General features: G+C 47.1%; 1 protein-coding gene across 6 annotated transcripts in view; it reads left to right on the forward strand.

Moving 5' to 3' along the window:
* The window catches only part of b3gntl1 (UDP-GlcNAc:betaGal beta-1,3-N-acetylglucosaminyltransferase-like 1), a 432810-nt gene that overhangs the window by 364844 nt on the left and 47668 nt on the right, over positions 1–20298 (forward strand). For all 6 annotated transcript variants that reach the window (XM_038777401.1, XM_038777404.1, XM_038777405.1 and 3 more), the window contains 2 exons: positions 5502–5637; positions 14952–15020. In XM_038777401.1, coding sequence (XP_038633329.1) covers positions 5502–5637; positions 14952–15020 — 205 coding nt within the window. The remainder of the gene's footprint in view (positions 1–5501; positions 5638–14951; positions 15021–20298) is intronic.

Consider the following 20298-nt stretch of genomic DNA (forward strand, 5'->3'; position numbering starts at 1 on the left):
GCCATTCTACCAACTGCAGTCGGAGGATAAACATCGCACTGTAATAAAGCCTCTCTTGTACCGATTCGAGTCTTTAAGTGCAATTGATAGCGCATCAATTTATTATAGTGATATTTTCCGCATCATGGATATCATAATAAAACCAGATCGTTTGCAGCTGGATCCGCAATCGCCAAACGCCAGAAAAGACTTTAACCACTGGCTGGCTTGCTTCGAGGCCTATATCACCTCAGCGGATCCCGCACCGACGGAAGCTCAGAAAATTCAACTTCTCTACTCAAGGTTGAGCTCCTGCGTGTTCCCGCTGACACAGGACGCACCGAATTACGCACGCGCCATGGAACTTCTCAAAGAAAATTACGTCCAGAAGACGAACACTCTGTTTGCGAGGCATGTACTCGCCACTCGTGTACAACTACCTTGTGAGTCGATTGAAGACTTCTGGCGGGCCCTTATCCCTCTAGTACGGGACTGTGACTGTCAGGCCGTCACGGCCATGGAACATTCCAATCTCCTCATGCGTGATGCATTTGTGACGGGGATTGCCACGGACCCCATCCGGCATCGACTGGTGGAAGGGGCTGCGCTCAACCTAACGGCGACAAAAACTTTAGCGCTCTCCGTGACGGTTGCTTCCCGTAATGTACAGTCCTACCCTGCCCGCCGCGCAGCCCACCCATCCTACACCTCGTGGACCCCGCAACCGACCCTCCCGACTGGGGCCGCTCCCGCACAGTATGCCTGCGCTGCTCGCCACACCGCACACTCTGGGGGTCCCCGCTGCTACTTCTACGGCCAACAGAAGCACCCCTGCCAATGCTGCCCGGCCTGTGCCGCCACCTGTAAATCCTGTGGCAAGAAGGGCCACTTTGCGGCAGTGTGTCAGGCCCGCGCAGTTGCCGCTATCGCGCCCCACTTCTCTTCCTTTCCTCAGCCGCCATCCTCTGCTCCCGGGGCCACGTGCGGCACATGGGCGCCGTCATCTTGCACCGCCCCCACAACATGCGCACCATGGGTGCCGCCATCCTCCCCCCCCCCTCCCAGGTCCACGTGTGGCCAGTGGGCGCTGCCATCTTGCCCCGCGCCTGTAATGTGCGCTGCATGGGCGCCGCCATCTTCTCCTCCACAGGTACTTCGGATGCAGCCATTTTGTCGTCCCCTCGGGGACGCGGGTCGCTGCCGCTCCTCGTCGGAATCCTCGGACGACCGCCTGCTGCTCGCCTCCATGACGCTGGACCAGTCCCGTCCTCACAACCTGGCCACCGCTTCGACGACGGTGCTCATCAACGGCCACGCGACCTCCTGCCTACTAGACTCTGGGAGCACCGATAGCTTCATCCACCCGGACACGGTAAGGCACTGCTCCCTCGCGGTCCATCCTGCCAACCAGTGGACCTCCCTGGCTGCCGGATCCCACTCTGTCCCAATCCGGGGTTTCTGTATGGTCAACCTCACCGTACAAGGCGTTGAATTCAGCGGTTTCCACCTGTACGTTCTCCCCAACCTCTGTGCTACACTGTTACTGGGCCTGGATTTCCAATGTAACCCCCAGAGTCTCACCCTCAAATTCGGCGGACCCCTACCCCCACTCACCGCTTGCGGCCTCAGGACCCTCAAGGTTGACCCTCTCTCCCTCTTTGCCAATCTGACTGCAGATTGCAAGCCCGTCGCCACCAGGAGCAGACAGTACAGCACCCAGGACAAGACCTTCATCAAGTCCGAAGTCCAGCGGCTGCTTCGGGAGGGTATCATCGAGGCCAGCAACAGTCCCTGGAGAGCCCAAGTGGTGGTAGTTAAAACTGGGGAGAAACACAGGATCGTCGTGGACTACGGCCAGACCATCAATCGGTACACGTAACTCGACGCGTACCCCCTCCCACGCATATTTGATATGATCAATCAGATTGCACAGTACCGGGTCTTCTCAACGATTGACCTTAAATTCGCATACCACCAGCTCCCCATCCGCAAATCGGACCGTCCCTACACTGCCTTCGAGGCAGACGGTCGCCTCTATCAATTTGTTAGGGTTCCCTTCGGCGTCACTAATGGGGTCTCGGTATTCCAAAGAGAAATGGACCGAATGGTTGACCGGTACGGACTGCGGGCCACGTTTCCGTACCTGGACAATGTCACCATCTGCGGCCATGACTGGCAGGACCACGACGCCAACCTTGCCAAATTTCTCCACTCCGCATCTCTCCTCAACCTCACTTATAACAAGGAGAAGTGCGTGTTCAGCACTGACCGCTTAGCCATCCTCGGTTACGTAGTCCAAAACGGACTCCTGGGGCCCGATCCCGACCGCATGTGCCCCTTCATGGAGCTCCCCCTTCCCCACTGCCCCAAGGCCCTCAAACGCTGCCTGGGTTTCTTCTCATACTACGCCCAGTGGGTCCCACAATACGCGGACAAGGCCCGCCCACTGCTACAGGCTACTCAATTTCCCCTCACGGCCGAGGCACAACATGCCTTCGCCCGTATTCGCACAGACATAGCCAAGGCCCTTTCAAGTGCCGCCACTCTAAACCAGGCAGGCAGACCCGTGGCATTCTTTTCCCGCACACTCCATGCCTCCGAAATTCAACATTCGTCCGTTGAAAAAAAAGGCCCAGGCAATCGTTGAAGCGGTGCGGCACTGGAGGCATTATCTGGCCGACAGGAGATTCACTCTCCTCACTGACCAGCGGTCGGTAGCCTTCATGTTTAACAACACGCAGCGCGGCAAGATCAAAAACGATAAAATCTTGAGGTGGAGAATCGAGCTCTCCACCTATAATTACGAGATCTTGTATCGCCCCGGCAAGCTCAACGAGCCCCCAGACGCCCTCTCCTGAGGTACATGTGCCAGCGCACAAGTGGACCAGCTCCGTGCCCTGCACGACAGCCTTTGCCATCCGGGGGTCACTCGGTTGTACCACCTAGTCAAAGCCCGCAATCTGCCCTACTCCGTCGAGGAAGTACGTACAGTCACCAGAGACTGCCAGGTCTGTGCTGAGAGCAAGCCGCACTTCTACCGGCCAGACAGCGCGCGCCTGGTGAAAGCATCCCGCCCCTTTGAACGCCTCAGTGTGGATTTCAAAGGGCTCCTCCCCTCCACCAACCGCAACACCTACATCCTTAGTGTGGTCGATGAATTCTCTAGGTTCCCATTCGCCATCCCATGCCCGGGTATGACGTCTGCCACCGTCATCAAGGCCCTCGATTCCATTTTCGCTCTGTTCTCTTTCCCCGACTATATCCACAGTGACAGGGGATCCTCCTTCATGAACGATGAGCTGCGTCAGTTCCTGCTCAGCAGGGGTATTGCCTCCAGCAGGACGACCAGCTACAACCCCCAGGGAAACGGGCAGGTAGAGAGGGAGAACGGGACGGTTTGGAGGGCCGTCCAGCTGGCCCTACGGTCCAGAAACCTCCAAGCCACTCGCTGGCAGCAGGTCCTCCCGGATGCACTGCACTCCATCCGGTCTCTACTGTGCACTGCCACGAATAACACGCCCCATGAACATGTTTTTACCTTCTCTAGGAAATCTACATCCGGGGTGTCGCTCCCCACTTGGCTCGCAGCTCCAGGGCCGGTCCTACTGCGTAGGCATGTCCAACTCCACAAGGCGGACCCTTTGGTGGATAGGGTACGCCTGCTCCACGCAAACCCCCAGTATGCCTACGTGGAGTTCCCCAACGGCCGCCAGGATACGGTCTCTCTCAGGGACCTGGCTCCCTTGGGTGTCGATCCCACTCCCACACACCTCCCCACCCACACGCCACCCTCCCCTCCCCCGGAGCTCCCAGTATCAGCCCCACCAGATCCATCCCTCCTTCCCCTGCCCACGCTAGAAGACATGGAAGATTTCGGCACGCTCCCGCAGTCATCCAGCCACTGGCCAGCACCAACACCGCCAGCACCAACACCGCCAGCACCAATGCCGTCGACGACAACACCGCTTGTACAGACGTCGCCACCACTGTTGCGTCGCTCCCAACGAACCGTCAGACCACCGGACAGACTTAACATCTGATGGGCACCGGGTTGCAAGATGGACACTTAATTTTTTTTCCCCCTCCCCTCTGTAAATAGTTCACGGATTCTGTGTATAGTTCCACGTCACCCCCGCCGGACTTATTTTTAACAGGGGGTGAATGTGGTGATCCACCACTGTGTAATTGTGTGTGTGCCTGTATTAGGGGATGTACAGCAGTTCCTGTATTACAGGTTCGTCGGTAGCCCCAGCCGGCTAGCTCCGCCCAGGGAGCCGTATAAATATGTATGAGTTCTCCTGAGCTGCCATTCTACCAGCTGCAGTCGGAGAATAAACATCTCACTATAATAAAGCCTCTCTTGTACCGATTTGAGTCTTTAAGTGCAATTGAATGCGCATCAACACCATTGACTGATGATCCCTGCTTCATTCTACCACGAACCTTTTGTCGAAATATTTTGGAGTTCCATTATTGCTGTCTTACCGTAGTCATAGGAATTACCCTGGCTGCGCATGCAGTTTCACTGCCCATGCAGAGACAAACAACAGCCGTAAAAGCCGGTTTGACCATAATCATTTCACCAGAGTGACGGGTCGTTGAAAAAGCCTGAAATTTAAATGTAGTTCACAACTTTAAATCTGGGTCGTCCAGAATTATGCAAATCCAACACATTGAATAAAGTTAAACCTCATCTGAATAGAACTCTTTGGGTTGTCCTAATCCTAATATTTTCAATTGAAGGCAGACCCTGGATCTTTCAATGCAATTTCAAAAAGTTCAGGAATGGAATTTTACATTAAAAATAAGAGCCACAGGAATCTACAGAAGCACAGATCAAGGTTATTTTTCATGGTACTGTTTCCAGGTAGCAATCCCTAGAAACTGATTTATAAATCAGAACATTCCTGGTTTATGATGTGAGCACAAAGAGACCCATTGAGAAAGGCTACAGAATCAGTCTGTTTTTTTGGCCCATAGCGCGGTGTTAAGGAGAACACATAAACCAGTATTCACAGCCCTGGCTGTTGCTCGGCACCAACAACAACATTTCAGAAAGTAGAGTTGAATAAATGACCCTGTGTATGTTAGGAAATATTTATCTCCTTGTGTGTTTGGAACCAAGAGGATTTAGTTCAGTCCCAGTGATTGAGTAAGGTCTAAGGTGCATCTGGTCTGTCACTCAGATTTCTGCTTTTTTTTTGGAAGTTAATTGCACGATTTATCATCTAAGAAATAAAAAGTGGGCAATTTTGGTTAATTGCGGCGAAGTTTATGTCAGAATGTGAATCTCTACCAGAGTTTAAAAAGTACTCTGAAACGTATACTCCTATGTTATACCCAAATCTAAATGACCTCCTTACTCCTCTGTCTGATTACATGCAAACACAGTCTGCAAGGCAACATGAGACATGCTGGTTAGGTTACTGTATCAGAGGCCTTCACACTGTCAAGACATTGAAGTTTATCATGGTGATAATGCACATACAGAAATGTGATTCATTCCTGCTTTATCTCATTAGGGAGACCATTTGGAAGAATCGTGTGAGGTTCCTGGAAGAAAGGGTTCTAAGTCTTTGGCCCTCATTTACAATCTGGAATGCTGGGAAACAGGGTAGGAAGTTGTACAGAAGTCTGTCATCAAAAAATCAGAAAAAGGTAGGTTTAACAAAAATGTAATTATTAAATGTCGCCAATAGTTAAATAATTATAAAACATTTTACCCAGACTCGCTGTATTTCTTTCAGGTATTAGGGTCTCAGACAAGACACCAACAGTGGCTAGGATGTAGGACTGAAACCCCAATATTTTAGTTTATTTTATAAGTCTGTGCAGAAAGAATCATCTGCTCCAGAGGTGATTGCATGAAGAAATAGGGATTTGGTATTTTACAACAAAACTTTATTATTAATACAGTATCAAACTCTTTAACTTCATACCGGAGAAGTACAGCTTACAATTTCCCTTAAACATTAGTACTCAATTCCCCATTAAACAACAAGAAAAGAAACGTACAGCTCTCAATCCATCTTAAAATCAGTAATAGTTGCTCTACACAGCAGATTTGACTCCTGTTAGAACCCCTTCAGATTCTGCCTGAATGTCTTCAAAACGTTGGTTCACCTGGTAGCAATGGCATCACCTCCCCAAGCTAAAAAATAAATAAACTCTCCAGGGACATCCCCAGTGAAACCACAGTGCATTAGCCCAGCCTGAAAAAAAACATCTCTCTGGTCAATTTCACCTTCTGGCTTCTTAAGGCTCGCAGGCCCTGCAAAACAGGATTTTAAAAAAAACATGACCACTGCAATCAAACATGCTATAAACCCAGACTTTTAACCCTTAAATTTCCCAAAACTTAGAATCCAATACTCCTAAAATGCTCCATTTGTCACACAGGTTTATGGACAATTGTTGGAACAAAGTATATATTTTTAAAATACACTTTTTTCCTGCTATTAAGTGATTAAGAATATCGTAAATTAGCATTTATTGTTCCAATTTGATTTATTTTGTTACTTTTTGTCAAAACAGTTGTTTTATTTTGTTGTGAAGAGCCAATACTGTATCTACAAGTTAGGCCTTACACCTTCCCAAACCAATTTTCACTGCTGAGAAGGTCCAATAATATCAAAATCTGACAGGTTCAATTTTAACTCTCTCCGTTAAGTGAAAAACTAGTGACAGTGAATCAGGTCACTACATTAGAGCTTTCCACACCAACTATTTCTTCCTGTAAGATGCCATTTAAAACCTCCCTCTATGGCGAAACCTTTGATTACCTGCCCTAACAGCTTCAATATGAATTCTTTTTGTCGGATTAGATTTCTGTGACTTTTCATTGTTACTTTTTTGCTGCATTCAAGGTATTCTATAAATGTGCTGGCTAGGCCAACATTTGTTGCCCATTCCTAACTGCCCTTCAGAAAGTGGTGGTGAGCTGCCTTCTTGAACCGCTGCAGACTTTGACCCAGGGAGAGTGAATGGACAGCGATATATTTCCAAGTCAGGCTGATGAGTGACTTGGAGGGGAACCAAGGTGATGGTCCTTTGCCCTTCTAAATGGTAGAGGTTGTGGGTTTGGAAGGTGCTGCCTAAGGAGCCTTGGTGAGTTGTTGCAGTGGGTCTTGTGAATGAAATGAAAATGAAATGAAATGAAAATTGCTTATTGTCACGAGTAGGCTTCAAATGAAGTTACTGTGAAAAGCCCCTAGTCGCCACATTCCGGCGCCTGTTCGGGGAGGCTGTTACGGGAATCGAATCGTGCTGCTGGCTTGCCTTGGTCTGCTTTAGCGATTAGCCCTGTGAGCTAAACAGCCCCTTGTAGATGGTAGACACTGCTGCTCCTGTGTAAGATGGAGTGAAAACTTGTGGAAGGGGTACCAATCAAGCGGGCTACTGTGTCCTGGATGGTGTCAAGCACCTTGAGTATTGTTGGAGCTGCACTCATCCAGACATGTGGGAAGTATTTCAGCATACCGCTGACTTGTGCCTTGTAGGTGCTGGACAATCTCTAACGCTCAAGTGAGTCACTTCTGAACTGCACTCGCCTTTGTTCTGTGGATAAATGTGGTGTTCAAAGTTTGGTTGTGCTGATTGGAGGATGATTGTGGATCAGGACACCAGGAGTGTCCTTCAGTAGGGTCTTCCATATCCACCTGGAAATGGCTTTGATTTGCCACCTTATTAACAGGATGCCAACTCTATCAATGTAATGTTTCCTCAGTACTGCACTGAAACGTCGCCGTAGGTTACGTGCTGAAGTCCATTGTGGGGCTTAAATCTGACTCAAGAGCGAGAGAACAACCAACCAGATTATTTCAATGGCAAAATACCTTGCCTTGCTTTGGTTCCTTCTTCCTAACCTATGGCCGGGATTTTCTGGTCCCACCTGTGGCGGGAATCGTCGCAGGCGAGAGGGAAAATGTGACGGATCAGTTAGAGGCCCATTCACCTCATCAGAAATTTCTAGTCCTGCAGTGGGCGGGACTGGGAAATCCCATCCTGTGTTCCCACCTCTTTGGTGTCCCTTTGAGATTGGTAATTCCTTGACTAAATTGATGATCAGCTGTCTGTATCTGTGATATTATTCAGCTAACCAACAGGGTTCCAATTATTAAACCATGCTCCGTTTTCCTTTCCTTTGGGAAACCATCCAACATTCACTCATTAAATCTAGATCAGCACATGAGGAACTGCACCCACCAACTGCCCTACTGTTAATAAACATAAACCCTAACCCTAATATTGCATTGAAGCATCTATGTATTGCCTCACCCCATCACCAATTTGTAACCTTGGGCAGCCATTGGCACAGTCAGATCCATGGTCCTACGTTTGCTGGGAATCTGTCATGTAGAACTTCCTCAGGACCAGAGATCTCTCCTGAACAGTGGGCCTATATTGATCAGTGAACCAATAATGAACAAGATATTGCTACCCCCACTACCTGAACCTCTTGAGAAAATGCATTATCAAAATTATGCACTCTATGGAACTGGATGGATATCTAGTCAAGATTAAGGTTGAGAACCATAGTGATTGATAGAAATAGTAAAATATTCAAAGGGGGCATAATTGTTTCAGTTTGGTTGGGCCGTGCACATGTTCTTTATAGAATAATGAAAATAAATACGAAATTCAGTAGGTCCGGAATTTGTCGTCAAAATATTACCATTGGGATAGGGCCCATATTGGAACATACTCAGCATAGTGTTTGGAAAGCAGACAGAATGGTTTTGTCTTGATCTGGGATTTCTTTCATATTTGTATCATATATAAAGAACAAGGGTTCTTTTTTTCTGATGCCTGAGGGAGTCCCTCCCAATGGCCAGTGGGTTTTTATGCTTCAAATTTGGATCATTCAATTGAAACATTCATTCCTGCTGCCAACTCGACCAGAAATAGTGTGTATGCAGAAAATGGGTCATGTTTGACTAATTTGCACTAATGCCTTGACTTTTTAACCTGGTTGTTTACCGTTTTTTATCCTGAAAATGCTTTGGTTACTTCCCGAATAGCTTTGATTATATGAAGCATGATACTGTCTAAATTTTCAGTGTTAAAGCCATTTCATGGTTTGGTACATTAATCGCCCAAATATGCAGAAGTGAATCTAAGCTCCTGTACTTGGCGGAGGTATACAAACTCTATCCTACCTGACGTCAAGGCGGACAAATAGATCCCCGTTCAGATGTCGTGCGTGACAATTCTCGAGGACATTACGTCAGCATCTTTCTACACGGTCTAACATGTGTGATATGAAATGACATTTGAATATATATGCTGCACATTCCAAAGTTAATGAAAACCTCTTACTTACAGCCCGTTCGTTATGACATTCCTGGCCGAGGCTAGTTTAAGTGAACCTGCACACTGGCCTGTGACTGAATTCCAGGACCTGGCTGCACTTTCACCACCTGACAATCTACATTCATCACAGTTCATAATTCACAAAGGAACAGTCTCTTGTTTTGCTGTACCCAGGAGTCGTTAGATTGCTCAGGGAACATTGACACACAAGGAGGTGTGCGCGACAGTATATGTCTTCTAAAGGCACGGCTGTGCCTTTGTGTCCGAAGAATTTTGAAGCAATTGTGGCATGGTAGCACTGTGGTTAGCACTGTTGCTCCACAGCTCCAGGGTCCCAGGTTCAATTCCCCACTTGGGTCACTGTGTGTGCGGAGTCTGCACGCCCTCCCCGTGTCTGCGTGGGTTTCCTCCGGGTGCTCCGGTTTCCTCCCGAAAGACCCAAAAGATGTGCTGTAATGGAATTGGCATTCTGAATTCTCCCTCAGTGCTAGCCCCGAGCAGGTGCCGCAGTGTGCTAACTCGGGGCTTTTCACAGTAACTTAATTGCAGCGTTAATGTAAGCCTACTTGTGACAATAATAAAAATGATTATTATTGTATAAATATTCTTCCCTTTTAAAATGTAGTTGTTTGTGTTTCCCCTACCTTCTGGATTTACCTCCCACCACGAGACTCCCTCCTTCAGCCGCGAAGGTTTGATGAGCTGCATCACAGATCCCTTCCTTGCCACGGTCAAAATTTTGTGCTGATCTCCAAGAGGTGGACTGGTCTATGTCTGCTCAGCTTAATCTCCCTCTCCTTCCCCTGGTGAAGTGATCGACCACTCTGTATTGTAGAAGCAGCCTCAGCCATGGGGGGTGGGCTGTGGGGTCACGGATGGCGGGTTGGGCCCGTGCACGGCCGGCGCCACGTTCTCTGGCTGGAATGGCGGGAGGTTGGAGTTTCAGTCGGCTCCGGTGCTGGCCCCACCCGGTACCAGAATTGGTGAGGGGTTCCCGCCGATATTTTTCACGTAAATGTCCTGTGGATTCTCCGTGCAAGCAGGCACTTAGCCGCAGATATGGAGAATTCAGCCCTCTGTCCGTCCCAGCCTTAAATCTATTCAGTGATGAAGCATACACAACCCTCTGGGGTAGAGATTGCCAAAGCTTGACAATCCTTTGAGTGAAGTAATTTTACCTCATCTCAGTCCTAAATGATTGGCCCTCCTTCTCCTGAGAATGTGCAGCCACCCCCACCCCCATGTATTAGGTTCACCGACCAGCGGAAAAAAATCTCTCAGCGTCTGCCCTACCAAATCCCTTCAGTATCTTGTCGGGGTTCAGTGAGACCCCCTCTCATTCTCCTAAACCCCAGAGAATATAGAGCCAAGATGGGAAGTTATTTCTTGATACGGGAAGTTGTTTTGAACCCAATTGTGCGGCCTGAAAGGATGGTGGAAGCCAACCCAATCACAAATTCCAAAGACAAATTGGAATGCATGCTTGAAAAGGGAAAAAAAATGTAGACCTTTGAAAAACAGAGTGGGAATAATTATAGAATTTCATGGAATTTACAGTGCAGGAGGAAGTCATTCGGCCCATCGAGTCTGCAACGGCCCTCAGAAAGAGCACCTTACCCAAGCCCACACCTCCACCCTATCCCCACACCTCCACCCTATCCCCACACCTCCACCCTATCCCCACACCTCCACCCTATCCCCACACCTCCACCCTATTCCCGTAACCTCACCCTTCCTTTTTTGGACACTAAGGGCAATTTAGCATAGCCAATCCACCTAACCTGCACATCTTTGACTGTGGGAAGTAACCGGAGCACCCGGAGGAAACCCACGCAAACATGAAGGAGAACGTGCAGACTCCGCACAGACAGTGACCTAAACCGGGAATCGAACCAGCAACTGTGCTAACCATTGTGCTACCGTGAGCTCTTTTAAAGGCGTGGTGGACTGAAAGTTCCCATTCTGTGCTGGTTTATCCTTTACAATCCTAAATTTACATGGGTTAAATTCTGTACTTGGGTCTCCTGAATAAGGGTTAGTTGTTTTACCTCTACATTCTCTTTCGAGGTTGAACATTTAAGGGTGTTTGCGGGTTTTTGTGCGCCGCTGGAGGCAGTGAAAATAAATAGAAGATAATAAATTAAGGAAGCATCATATAAATCTGTGTAATTGATACAAGTTTAAAACAGGAGACATTTTATTCCTTTAATTAATCCTTCATCTTAAATTTGAAGAAATGATCCAAATCCGAGGCGGTGTCCCATGATTTAGCAATTCTAACCATCTTTCAACAAGTATTTCCCAGCTTGCTTCAAATATTGATAGTGGTTGGTATTTTATTGCCAGAAACCACACAGATTATTGACCGCATTTCTTCCAAGCCATTGGAACTGGGTCTTACAACAGCAACTTCCATTTGTATAGTGCCTTTAGCGTTGAAAAACAATATTGCCGGCGAAGCTTATCGCCTTGCACTCATCCGGACACATTTGCACGAATACCAAATCAGTGACCAGCTGACAGTGCAGACACAGTTGCAGCACCCTGGAGTGATGTTACATGGACCCAGGGAGGGTGAGAAATGGGGGGTTGAGGGTTGTGGAAGATGGTGATTACGGACTAGGTTATGTCCTAAGTGAATTGGGCAAGTATGAGGGCCTCCCTGGCCCTCTGGGCTGGCCGGGCCTTCGCCAGTGCCGCCTGTCCTGCAGCCTCTGGCTAATCCTCCAGCCGCTGCTTGCCTGTCGTCTCCTCATCATCCTCGTCCTCCTCGGAGGTGAGCACTTGTTCCTCATCCCCAGTCACCAGCACTGCTGGGGTTGCCGCACTACCTTCTTGTTGGGGTGGAGCCTCCTGCAGCACATACTGTCCGTCATTTGTTCAAAGGACCAGCGATGCCTGTACACCCTGGGCCATCACGTGCCTCCCCATCTGGGTCCCTCCCTGGCCTGATGTGCAACCAGGTCCTCAGGGTGTGGGGCGGGTCCCTGCACATGGACAGCCGCCTCTGTCGACGCTGCTGCATCTGCCATTCAATATTTGAAAGGAATTGGGACAAGGCGTTAGACTGACAAATAGCGGTGGCTCCCACCCCAGGACCCTCCATTCCTCCATTGATTCCCCCCCCCCCCATCCCCCACTCCCAGAATGCCTTGGCCACGCACTCCAACCGGAGCAGGCCCCCTCAACGGATCCAAGACCCTGTACCCCAGGCACCCACACATATCTTCACCCGGATCAAGGGCAGCACGGTGGTGCAGTGGTTAGCACTGCTGCCTCACGGTACCAGGACCTGGTTTCGAACGCGGTCCTGGGTCACTGTTCGTGTAGAGTTTTCATATTCGCCATGTGTCTGGGTGGGTCTCACCCCCACAACCCAAAATGATGTTCAGGGGAGTTAGATTGGCCAAACTAAATTGTCCTTTAATTGGAAAAAAATAATTGGGTACTCTCAATTTATTTTCTTAAAACTGCACCTGGCCCAGGCGCTGGTCTCCTCCCGATTTCACTCACCCACTGTCCAGCCGTGGAGATGTCCCTGGAGCTGTGTATCATCCCCTGGATGTTTCATATTGGCTGCTGCGTCCGTGGTGTTGCACCCCCCCCCCCCCCCCCCCCCCCCCGCCTCACATCTTTCCACTGCCACAGGATATTCCAAAAAGTGGGAATGGCAGCAGATGGCCACTTACATGCCTGCCGACGTCTTTCTGATGTAAAGGGTGTCCAAGTATGTGAAGCAGCTCTCTGGGGCAGGGGCCTTCCTTCCTGGGCGCCCCATGTTCCACAGACGGCACTCTCCTCCTCCAGCACCACCGCCCCCAGCTCTGACGTTGCCCCTGGAGATTCACCTCTCCAATTGCTGGGGACAGCCTGCCGTACTCTGGCACAGTAAAATAAATTATTGCCCGCCCTTCAAGGACACCTCAACATGGAGGTATCTTCTCTTACTCCTTGCAATCTCAACATTATCCACCTCCATTGCTAATACTGCGGAGCTGCGAGGCGTCTAAATTATCCGCCAATAAAATAGGTGTTGTGAATCTGCTGCAAGCCTCCAGGGCATGGATCACGCTTTCTGAGACAATGGCGGAGCTTTAGACTTGCCAGTAAAGTTCCAGCCACACTGTTCTTCAATAGTTGAGGTCTTGACAGGTAGAATCGGCACAGAAATCAGTGTTAAGGTGTGTAATTGAACTAGTTGCCCACTATTATAGCACTGAACATCAATGATAAACTTAAGCCTTGGTCAAACAGGAGTAACTGATTGTCTGTCATAATTATCGCTGGATAACATCTCTGGCCCCGAACAATTAACGCTACAAGAATGGATCTGCATTCCAAAGGAAAATCAATATTGCAGACTTGTTAAAAAATGTACTTTTTAAAAAAAGGTTTTTTGAGCAGGATTTTGTAATCTCACATTCGGTGGGATCTTACAGTCAATGGACTTTTGGTTTCCTTGCCACATCCGCCACGACATAACCTGCTGTACCAGTACAGAAAATCCAGGACTCTGTGTTTTTCAGTTTATGTTTCTCTCTTAACCCTAATCTTACATTTACGTATACGTGCCAAGCTGTATTTCATTTTCCGTACAATGATTTCAATGTGCTTTTATAATTTAATTTCCTGGTTTGACATCTGTGAGGATTCGTCAGTCTGATTGGTTGACCTGCCACCTCACTGCTGTCAGCCCCTTTCACAAATGCTGCATCTCCCCTGTAGGAGGCACTGAACTGATATCAAAATAGAGAAAATCCATGCTCTGGAGATGCCAAACATTCTTGCTGTGTGCAAATTGGCTGCTGCATTTCCTCCAATATAACATTCTCTCCGATAAAAAAATACTTCATTGGTTGAAAAGGAATACCCTGAGGTCATGAAGGAAGCTGTTCAAGTCCACGTTATTTTCTTACTTGAGATAGAATCACTGTAAGTATGACTAGTAAGGTTAAGGTATTGACAGGAAGGTCAAAGAGGCAGTCAGGTCACAAATCATACAAGTCTATTTTGTATATGCCAATAACATTTCTCTCTGTGCACAAGCATCGTCTTATAATTGTTCAACAGCAGGTTCCAGGAATGCATGGGCCAGAGAAGCAGCAATAGTGTCTGCTGTTCAATGCTGCACCAGCTAGGTTTCCCACTTGTATTACAATGTTCGCCTTCACATATATTCATTCAAAAGCAAGCCTTTTGGATGAATTTTGCTTGCTTGTTGGCTGCAGTAATCATAAATATTCACAGTGAAAAGTCTTACAACACCAGGTTAAAGTCCAACAGGTTTGTTTCAAACACGAGCTTTCGGAGCGCAGCTCCTTCCTCAGGTGAAGGAGCAGTGCTCCGAAAGCTCGTGTTTGAATCAAACCTGTTGGACTTTAACCTGGTGTTGTAAGACTTCTTACTGTGCTCACCCCAGTCCAACGCCGGCATCTCCACATCATAAATATTCAAAGAACTCAGGAAGTTACGTCCTTAAAATCTAGAAATGGAAAAGGGTTGAATAATTCAAAAATTGCCATTGAAGGTTGCCTGCGCACCACCTCAATGCCCCCCCCCCCCCCTAGACCACCCACCGCCATCCCGCCATATTTGAAGTTTCTGGATAAAATTGCTAATGCTAATTAGCTAATGCTAACTATGGTTTCTGCTTTCTACAGGTTGTGTCTTTTTGTGATGTGGATCGAAGTAAGATAACAAAGGGTTTCTACACTTATCAAGAGTCAAAGGTTGGAATCTCTCTTCACACGTTCTATTTATTACTCTCCATAGTTTGATCCCGACACCTGTGCAATAACTCAGAACCCCGTTGCCATATCCCTCTAGTTCAACTGTTCCTAAGACTGCAATTCTTAACTGGGAATATTGCAATGTCCAATATATGCAAGTTTACTGTAATTCTGTTTGGATTTTAAAGAGGTAGGTTTCCCAGGACCCACAGGATGATAGGGTGTAGGTTTATCCCATGATTTCCCCATAAAATGGGTTCCTAATCCCAGTTTGGGGAGGGCTGAACGGGTGGGGTAATCAATTAAAACCCTCACTTGCAGCACTTCACCTCTTGCTCACCAATGCCCCCTATAATTTGCTGATACACATGGCTCACATACTGCAGAAAGAAGCTTGGCATATATGATAGAGCACCACATTATGGTACTTTCAGTGAACCATGTGTATGACGTTGCCCTCTAACCTACAGCAAGTTATTTTCCAATGGGGCCGTGGTTGTGAGATCACTAAGGCCTCCTGTCATCTTCTGAAAGTCACTTTTGGCGCTGGATTGAGATCGTGAAATGGTCACACCTGGAATTTGCTTTTTTAAAATCTGTTTTAACCTAATTTTTAAAAAATGTTTTCTTGGCATGTACGCATCATTGACAAGGCCATAATGTATTCCGCTCATTAATTACCCTTGAGTAGGTGGTGGTAGGCCACTGAGAGGCTTTCTAGGCCACTTCAGAGAGCAGTAAAGAGTCAACCACTTTGGTATTGGTCCAGCGTGGCGAGTAGGCCCGAGCTCCTGAGGACAGCAGATTGTCTCCTCTGGAGGACATTCGTGAACCAGGTGGGCTTTTACGACAATCCAGTATCTCATGGTCATTATCCATGAGACTGGTATTTAATTCAAGATTTATTAATTAATTAAATTTCCACACCTGCTGTGGTGGGTTTTGAACTGATGTCTCCAGAGCATTAACCTGGGCCTCTGAATTACCCATCCAGTAACACTACCACTGCTTTCTCTCACATTGTCAACACTGTTTATTCTGAACCTCTCAGTTATGTTAAAGCTTAGTAATTAATACCACAGTGTCTTTTTTTGCTATTGTGCAAGTACACTGATAGCTGAGTGCTGGGTAACTGGATAGGGAGGATCTTGCGATAGACGCTTCACTTAGTACTGAGTCAAGAAAGGTTATAAAAACAATAAAGATTAATGATAAACACATAATGATGTATTTGACACTTCATTAAGCTGACAGTTCACAGCGTAAATTGCTGAGAATTAGAGGCTCCTATAAATTTAACCCTTTGAGTACATGAATTCCCTTATGTTTGAGGATTTATTTGCAAGTTTAATGCCGGTGCAATGGAGCTTTAGCTTTGCATCAATGCTAAATTCCAACCTTAGTAGGTACAACTACCACTTAACCTCACTCCAGTGTCTTCCTCTCCAGATTCAAACTGTATTCACCTGATAACTGCAGTTTCATTGACAAGTATAACTATTTTGTCCCAACCCTACAGTTATACCAATAGTGCATGCTCACATGCTTCGCACCAGTACCTTGAGAGCTGGCAATGAGAGCCCAGGTTAAAATTCCTGCCTCGACTGATATTCAATTGGACCCCCTGGATGGCTGAGTTTCTCTAGGTCACCGACAGACCACATGATAAAATATTTCCTGATGACTACTCCTTGTAAAGGAAGTGAAAAGACGGCACGGTGGCACAGTGGTTAGCACTGCTGCATCACGTTGCCGAGGACCCGGATTCGAATCCAGTCCCGGTCAATGTCTGTGCGGAGTTTGCACATTCTCCCGATGTCTGTGTGGGTCTCACCCCCACAACCCAAAGATGTGCAGGGTATTTGATTTGATTTGATTTGATTTATTATTGTCACATGTATAGTATACAGTGAAAAGAATTATTTCTTGCATGCTATACAGACAAGGCATACCATACATATGGAAGGAAGGAGAGACTACAGAATGTAATGTTATTGTCATAACTAGGGTGTAGAGAAAAGATCAACTTAATGCAAGGAAGGTCCATTTAGAAGTTTGATGGCAGCAGGGAGGAAGCTGTTCTTGAGTCGGTTGGTACCTCAAACCTTTTGTACCTTTTTCCTGACGGAAGAAGGTGGAAGAGAGTATGTCCGGGGTGTGAGGTCCTTAATTATGCTGGATGCCTTTCCGAGGCAGCGGGAATTAAAGACAGATTCAATGGATGGGAGGCTGGTTTGCGTGATGGACTGGGCTACATTCACGACTTTTTGTCGTTTCCTGCCGTCTTGGGCAGAGCAGGAATCATACCAAGCCGTGATCCAATCAGAAAGAACGCTTTCAATGGTGCATCTGTAAAAGTTGGTGAGAGTCGTAACTGACATGCCAAATTTGGTAGGTGGATTGGCCATGCTAAATTGCCTCTATGGCAGATATCTGTAAGGGACAACACTAGTATCTGGCACAAACTTGCATGCAGAATTGCCTTGTACAATGGTTGCGCATATTTTATTTAACTACATTACGATAATCTTTGGTTTTATCTACAGGCAACATATTGGAATGATCCAATTAGTCTTACTTCATACATCCTCTAGTTTTGGCCAGTGAGCTTATCAACAGTTTCCATGTGCACTTTATTCTATACTGTCACTTTGTATTCATACAGAATGCATCTTCACATCAGTGAGCTTTCTGTGTAAATACAATTCTACGTCTTTGTTTTTAAATCATGAGACACCCACCTAGTAACCAACATGTAAAATGGGAGCTACCCCAAGGGCTTAAACCTCCTGATCAAAGGGGTAGGACATTTTACAGAATGTTATAATAACAGGTCGCCACATAGAGGCAGAAAAACTGTCACAGTCCTCTGAAAACATAGAAACATAGAAAATAGCAGTTGGAGGAGGCCATTTGGCCCTTCAAGCCCAAGGTCATTCATTATGATCATGGCTGATCAGCCAACTCAATAACCTTTCCCCCCCCCCACCCCCATACGCTTTGATCCATAGAACCATAGAATACCTACAGTGCCATAGGAGGCCATTTGGCCTATCGAGTCTATACCAACCGTCTGAAAGAACACTTCACCCAGACCCATTCCACACCCCATCCCCGTAACCCCACTGAATCTGCACATCAAGGGACAATTTAGCTTGGTCAATCCACCTAACCTGCACATTTTTGGACTATGGGAAAAACCGGAGCACCCGGAGGAAACCCGCGCAGATACAGGGAGAAAGTGTAAACTCCACACAGACAGTCACTAAGGCTGAAATTGATCCCGGATCCCTGGCGCTGTGAGGCAGCAGTGCTAACCACTGTGCCACCATACCGTGAAATCTCTCTGGTCTCAAGTGCTATATCTTTTTTTTAGAAAATATTTTATTGAAGTATTTGTAATTTTCAGTTTAACAAATTAACATTTCTTAAACAACCACATGGGCCGACACATGCAAAAAACCTGAAAAACAATGTCCCCTACTACCCCCGCCCTATTCCCTAATTACCCGTGTACTGAGTTCCCTGTCCTTATCGAACACTGCCATGCCTCCTATTTTCTCCTCCCCCCCCCACCCCCCCCCCCCCCCCCCCCCCCCCCATCTTGTGCTGTATCTAACTCCTTCTTGAAAACACAAAATGTTTAGGTCTCAACTGCCTCCTATGGTAGTGAATTCCACAGGCTCACCACACTCGGGGTAGTCCTGTTAGAATTTTATAGGTTTTTTAAAATTTAGAGTACCCAATTCATTTTTTCCAATTAAGGGGCAATTTAGCATGGCCAATCCACCTAGCCTGCACATCTTTGGGTTGTGGGGGCGAAACCCACGCAAACACGGGGAGAATGTGCAGACTCCACACGGACAGTGACCCAGAGCCGGGATTGAACCTGGGACCTCGGCGCCATGAGGCAGCAATGCTAACCACTGCGCCACCGTGCTGCCCTAGAATTTTATAGGTTTCTATGAGATTCCCCCTCATCCTTCCAAACTCCAGCAAATATACTCTTAACCGACTCAATCTCTTGTCATACATCAGTCCCGCCATCCCAGGAACAAGTCTGGTAAACTTTCACTGTATTCCCTCTATAGCAGGGGTGGGCAAACTTTTCCGTGCAAGGGCCACATTCAGAAATTCACAATTCACAAAGGGCCGCATAGTATATTAAGTAAAATAATTACTTCACCCGGTTATGATTCTGGGCGCCTCATATAGAACATAGAACAGTACAGCACAGAACAGGCCCTTCGGCCCTCGATGTTGTGCCGAGCAATGATCACCCTACTCAAGTCAACGTATCCACCCTATACCAGTAGGTAACCCAACAGCCCCCCCCCATTAACCTTAAAAAAAAATTAAAAAAAAAAAAAAAAAAATTTATAAAAAAAATTTTTTTTTTTTTTTTTTAATGACTTGGTGGGCCGCAGAAATACCTTTGGCGGGCCGCATGCGGCCCGCGGGCCGTAGTTTTCCCACCCCTGCTCTATAGCAAGAACATTCTTCCTCAAATAATACTCACTTTATCCCAGATGTGGCCTCACCAAGGCCTTGTATAATTGCAGCAAGACATCCCTGCTCCTGTACTCAAATCCTCTCGCTATGAAGGCCAACTAACCATTTGTCTTCTTTACTGCCTGCTGCGCCTGCATGCTTGCCTTCAATGATTGGTCTACCAGCCAGGTATCATTGCACATTCCCTTCTCTCAATCTATAGCCATTTTTGTTTATGCTGTGAAGGGGATAACGTCACATGTATCCACATTAGACTGCAGATGCCATGCATTTGCCCACTCACTCAACTTGTCCCAATCTCACTGAAGGATCTCTGCATCCTCCTCACAGCTCACCCTACCACCTAGCTTTGTGTCATCTGCAAATTTGGAGATATTACATTTAGTTCCATCATCTAAATCATTAATATATGTTGTGAATAGCACTGATCCCTGCAGTGCCGCAATAGACACTGCCTGCCATTTGAAAAAAGACCAAAAGACCTGTTTGTTCCTATTTTTTTATTTCCTGTCTGCCAACCAAGTTTCTATCCATCTCAATACAGTATCCCCAATCCCATGCACTTTAATTTTACATGCTAGCCTCTTATGTGGCACTTTGTCAAACAGCATCAGAAAGTCCAGAGAAACCACGTCCACTGGCTCCCCTCATCAGCTCTACTAGTTACATCCTCAAATACTTCTAGTGGATTTGTCAAGCAGGATTTTCCTTTTGTAAACTCATGCTGACTCTGTCCAATGCTGCCACTATTTTCCAAATGCTCTGC

The sequence above is a fragment of the Scyliorhinus canicula genome, chromosome 18, assembly GCF_902713615.1.
Source record: "Scyliorhinus canicula chromosome 18, sScyCan1.1, whole genome shotgun sequence".
NCBI classification, from domain to species: Eukaryota; Metazoa; Chordata; class Chondrichthyes; order Carcharhiniformes; family Scyliorhinidae; genus Scyliorhinus; species Scyliorhinus canicula.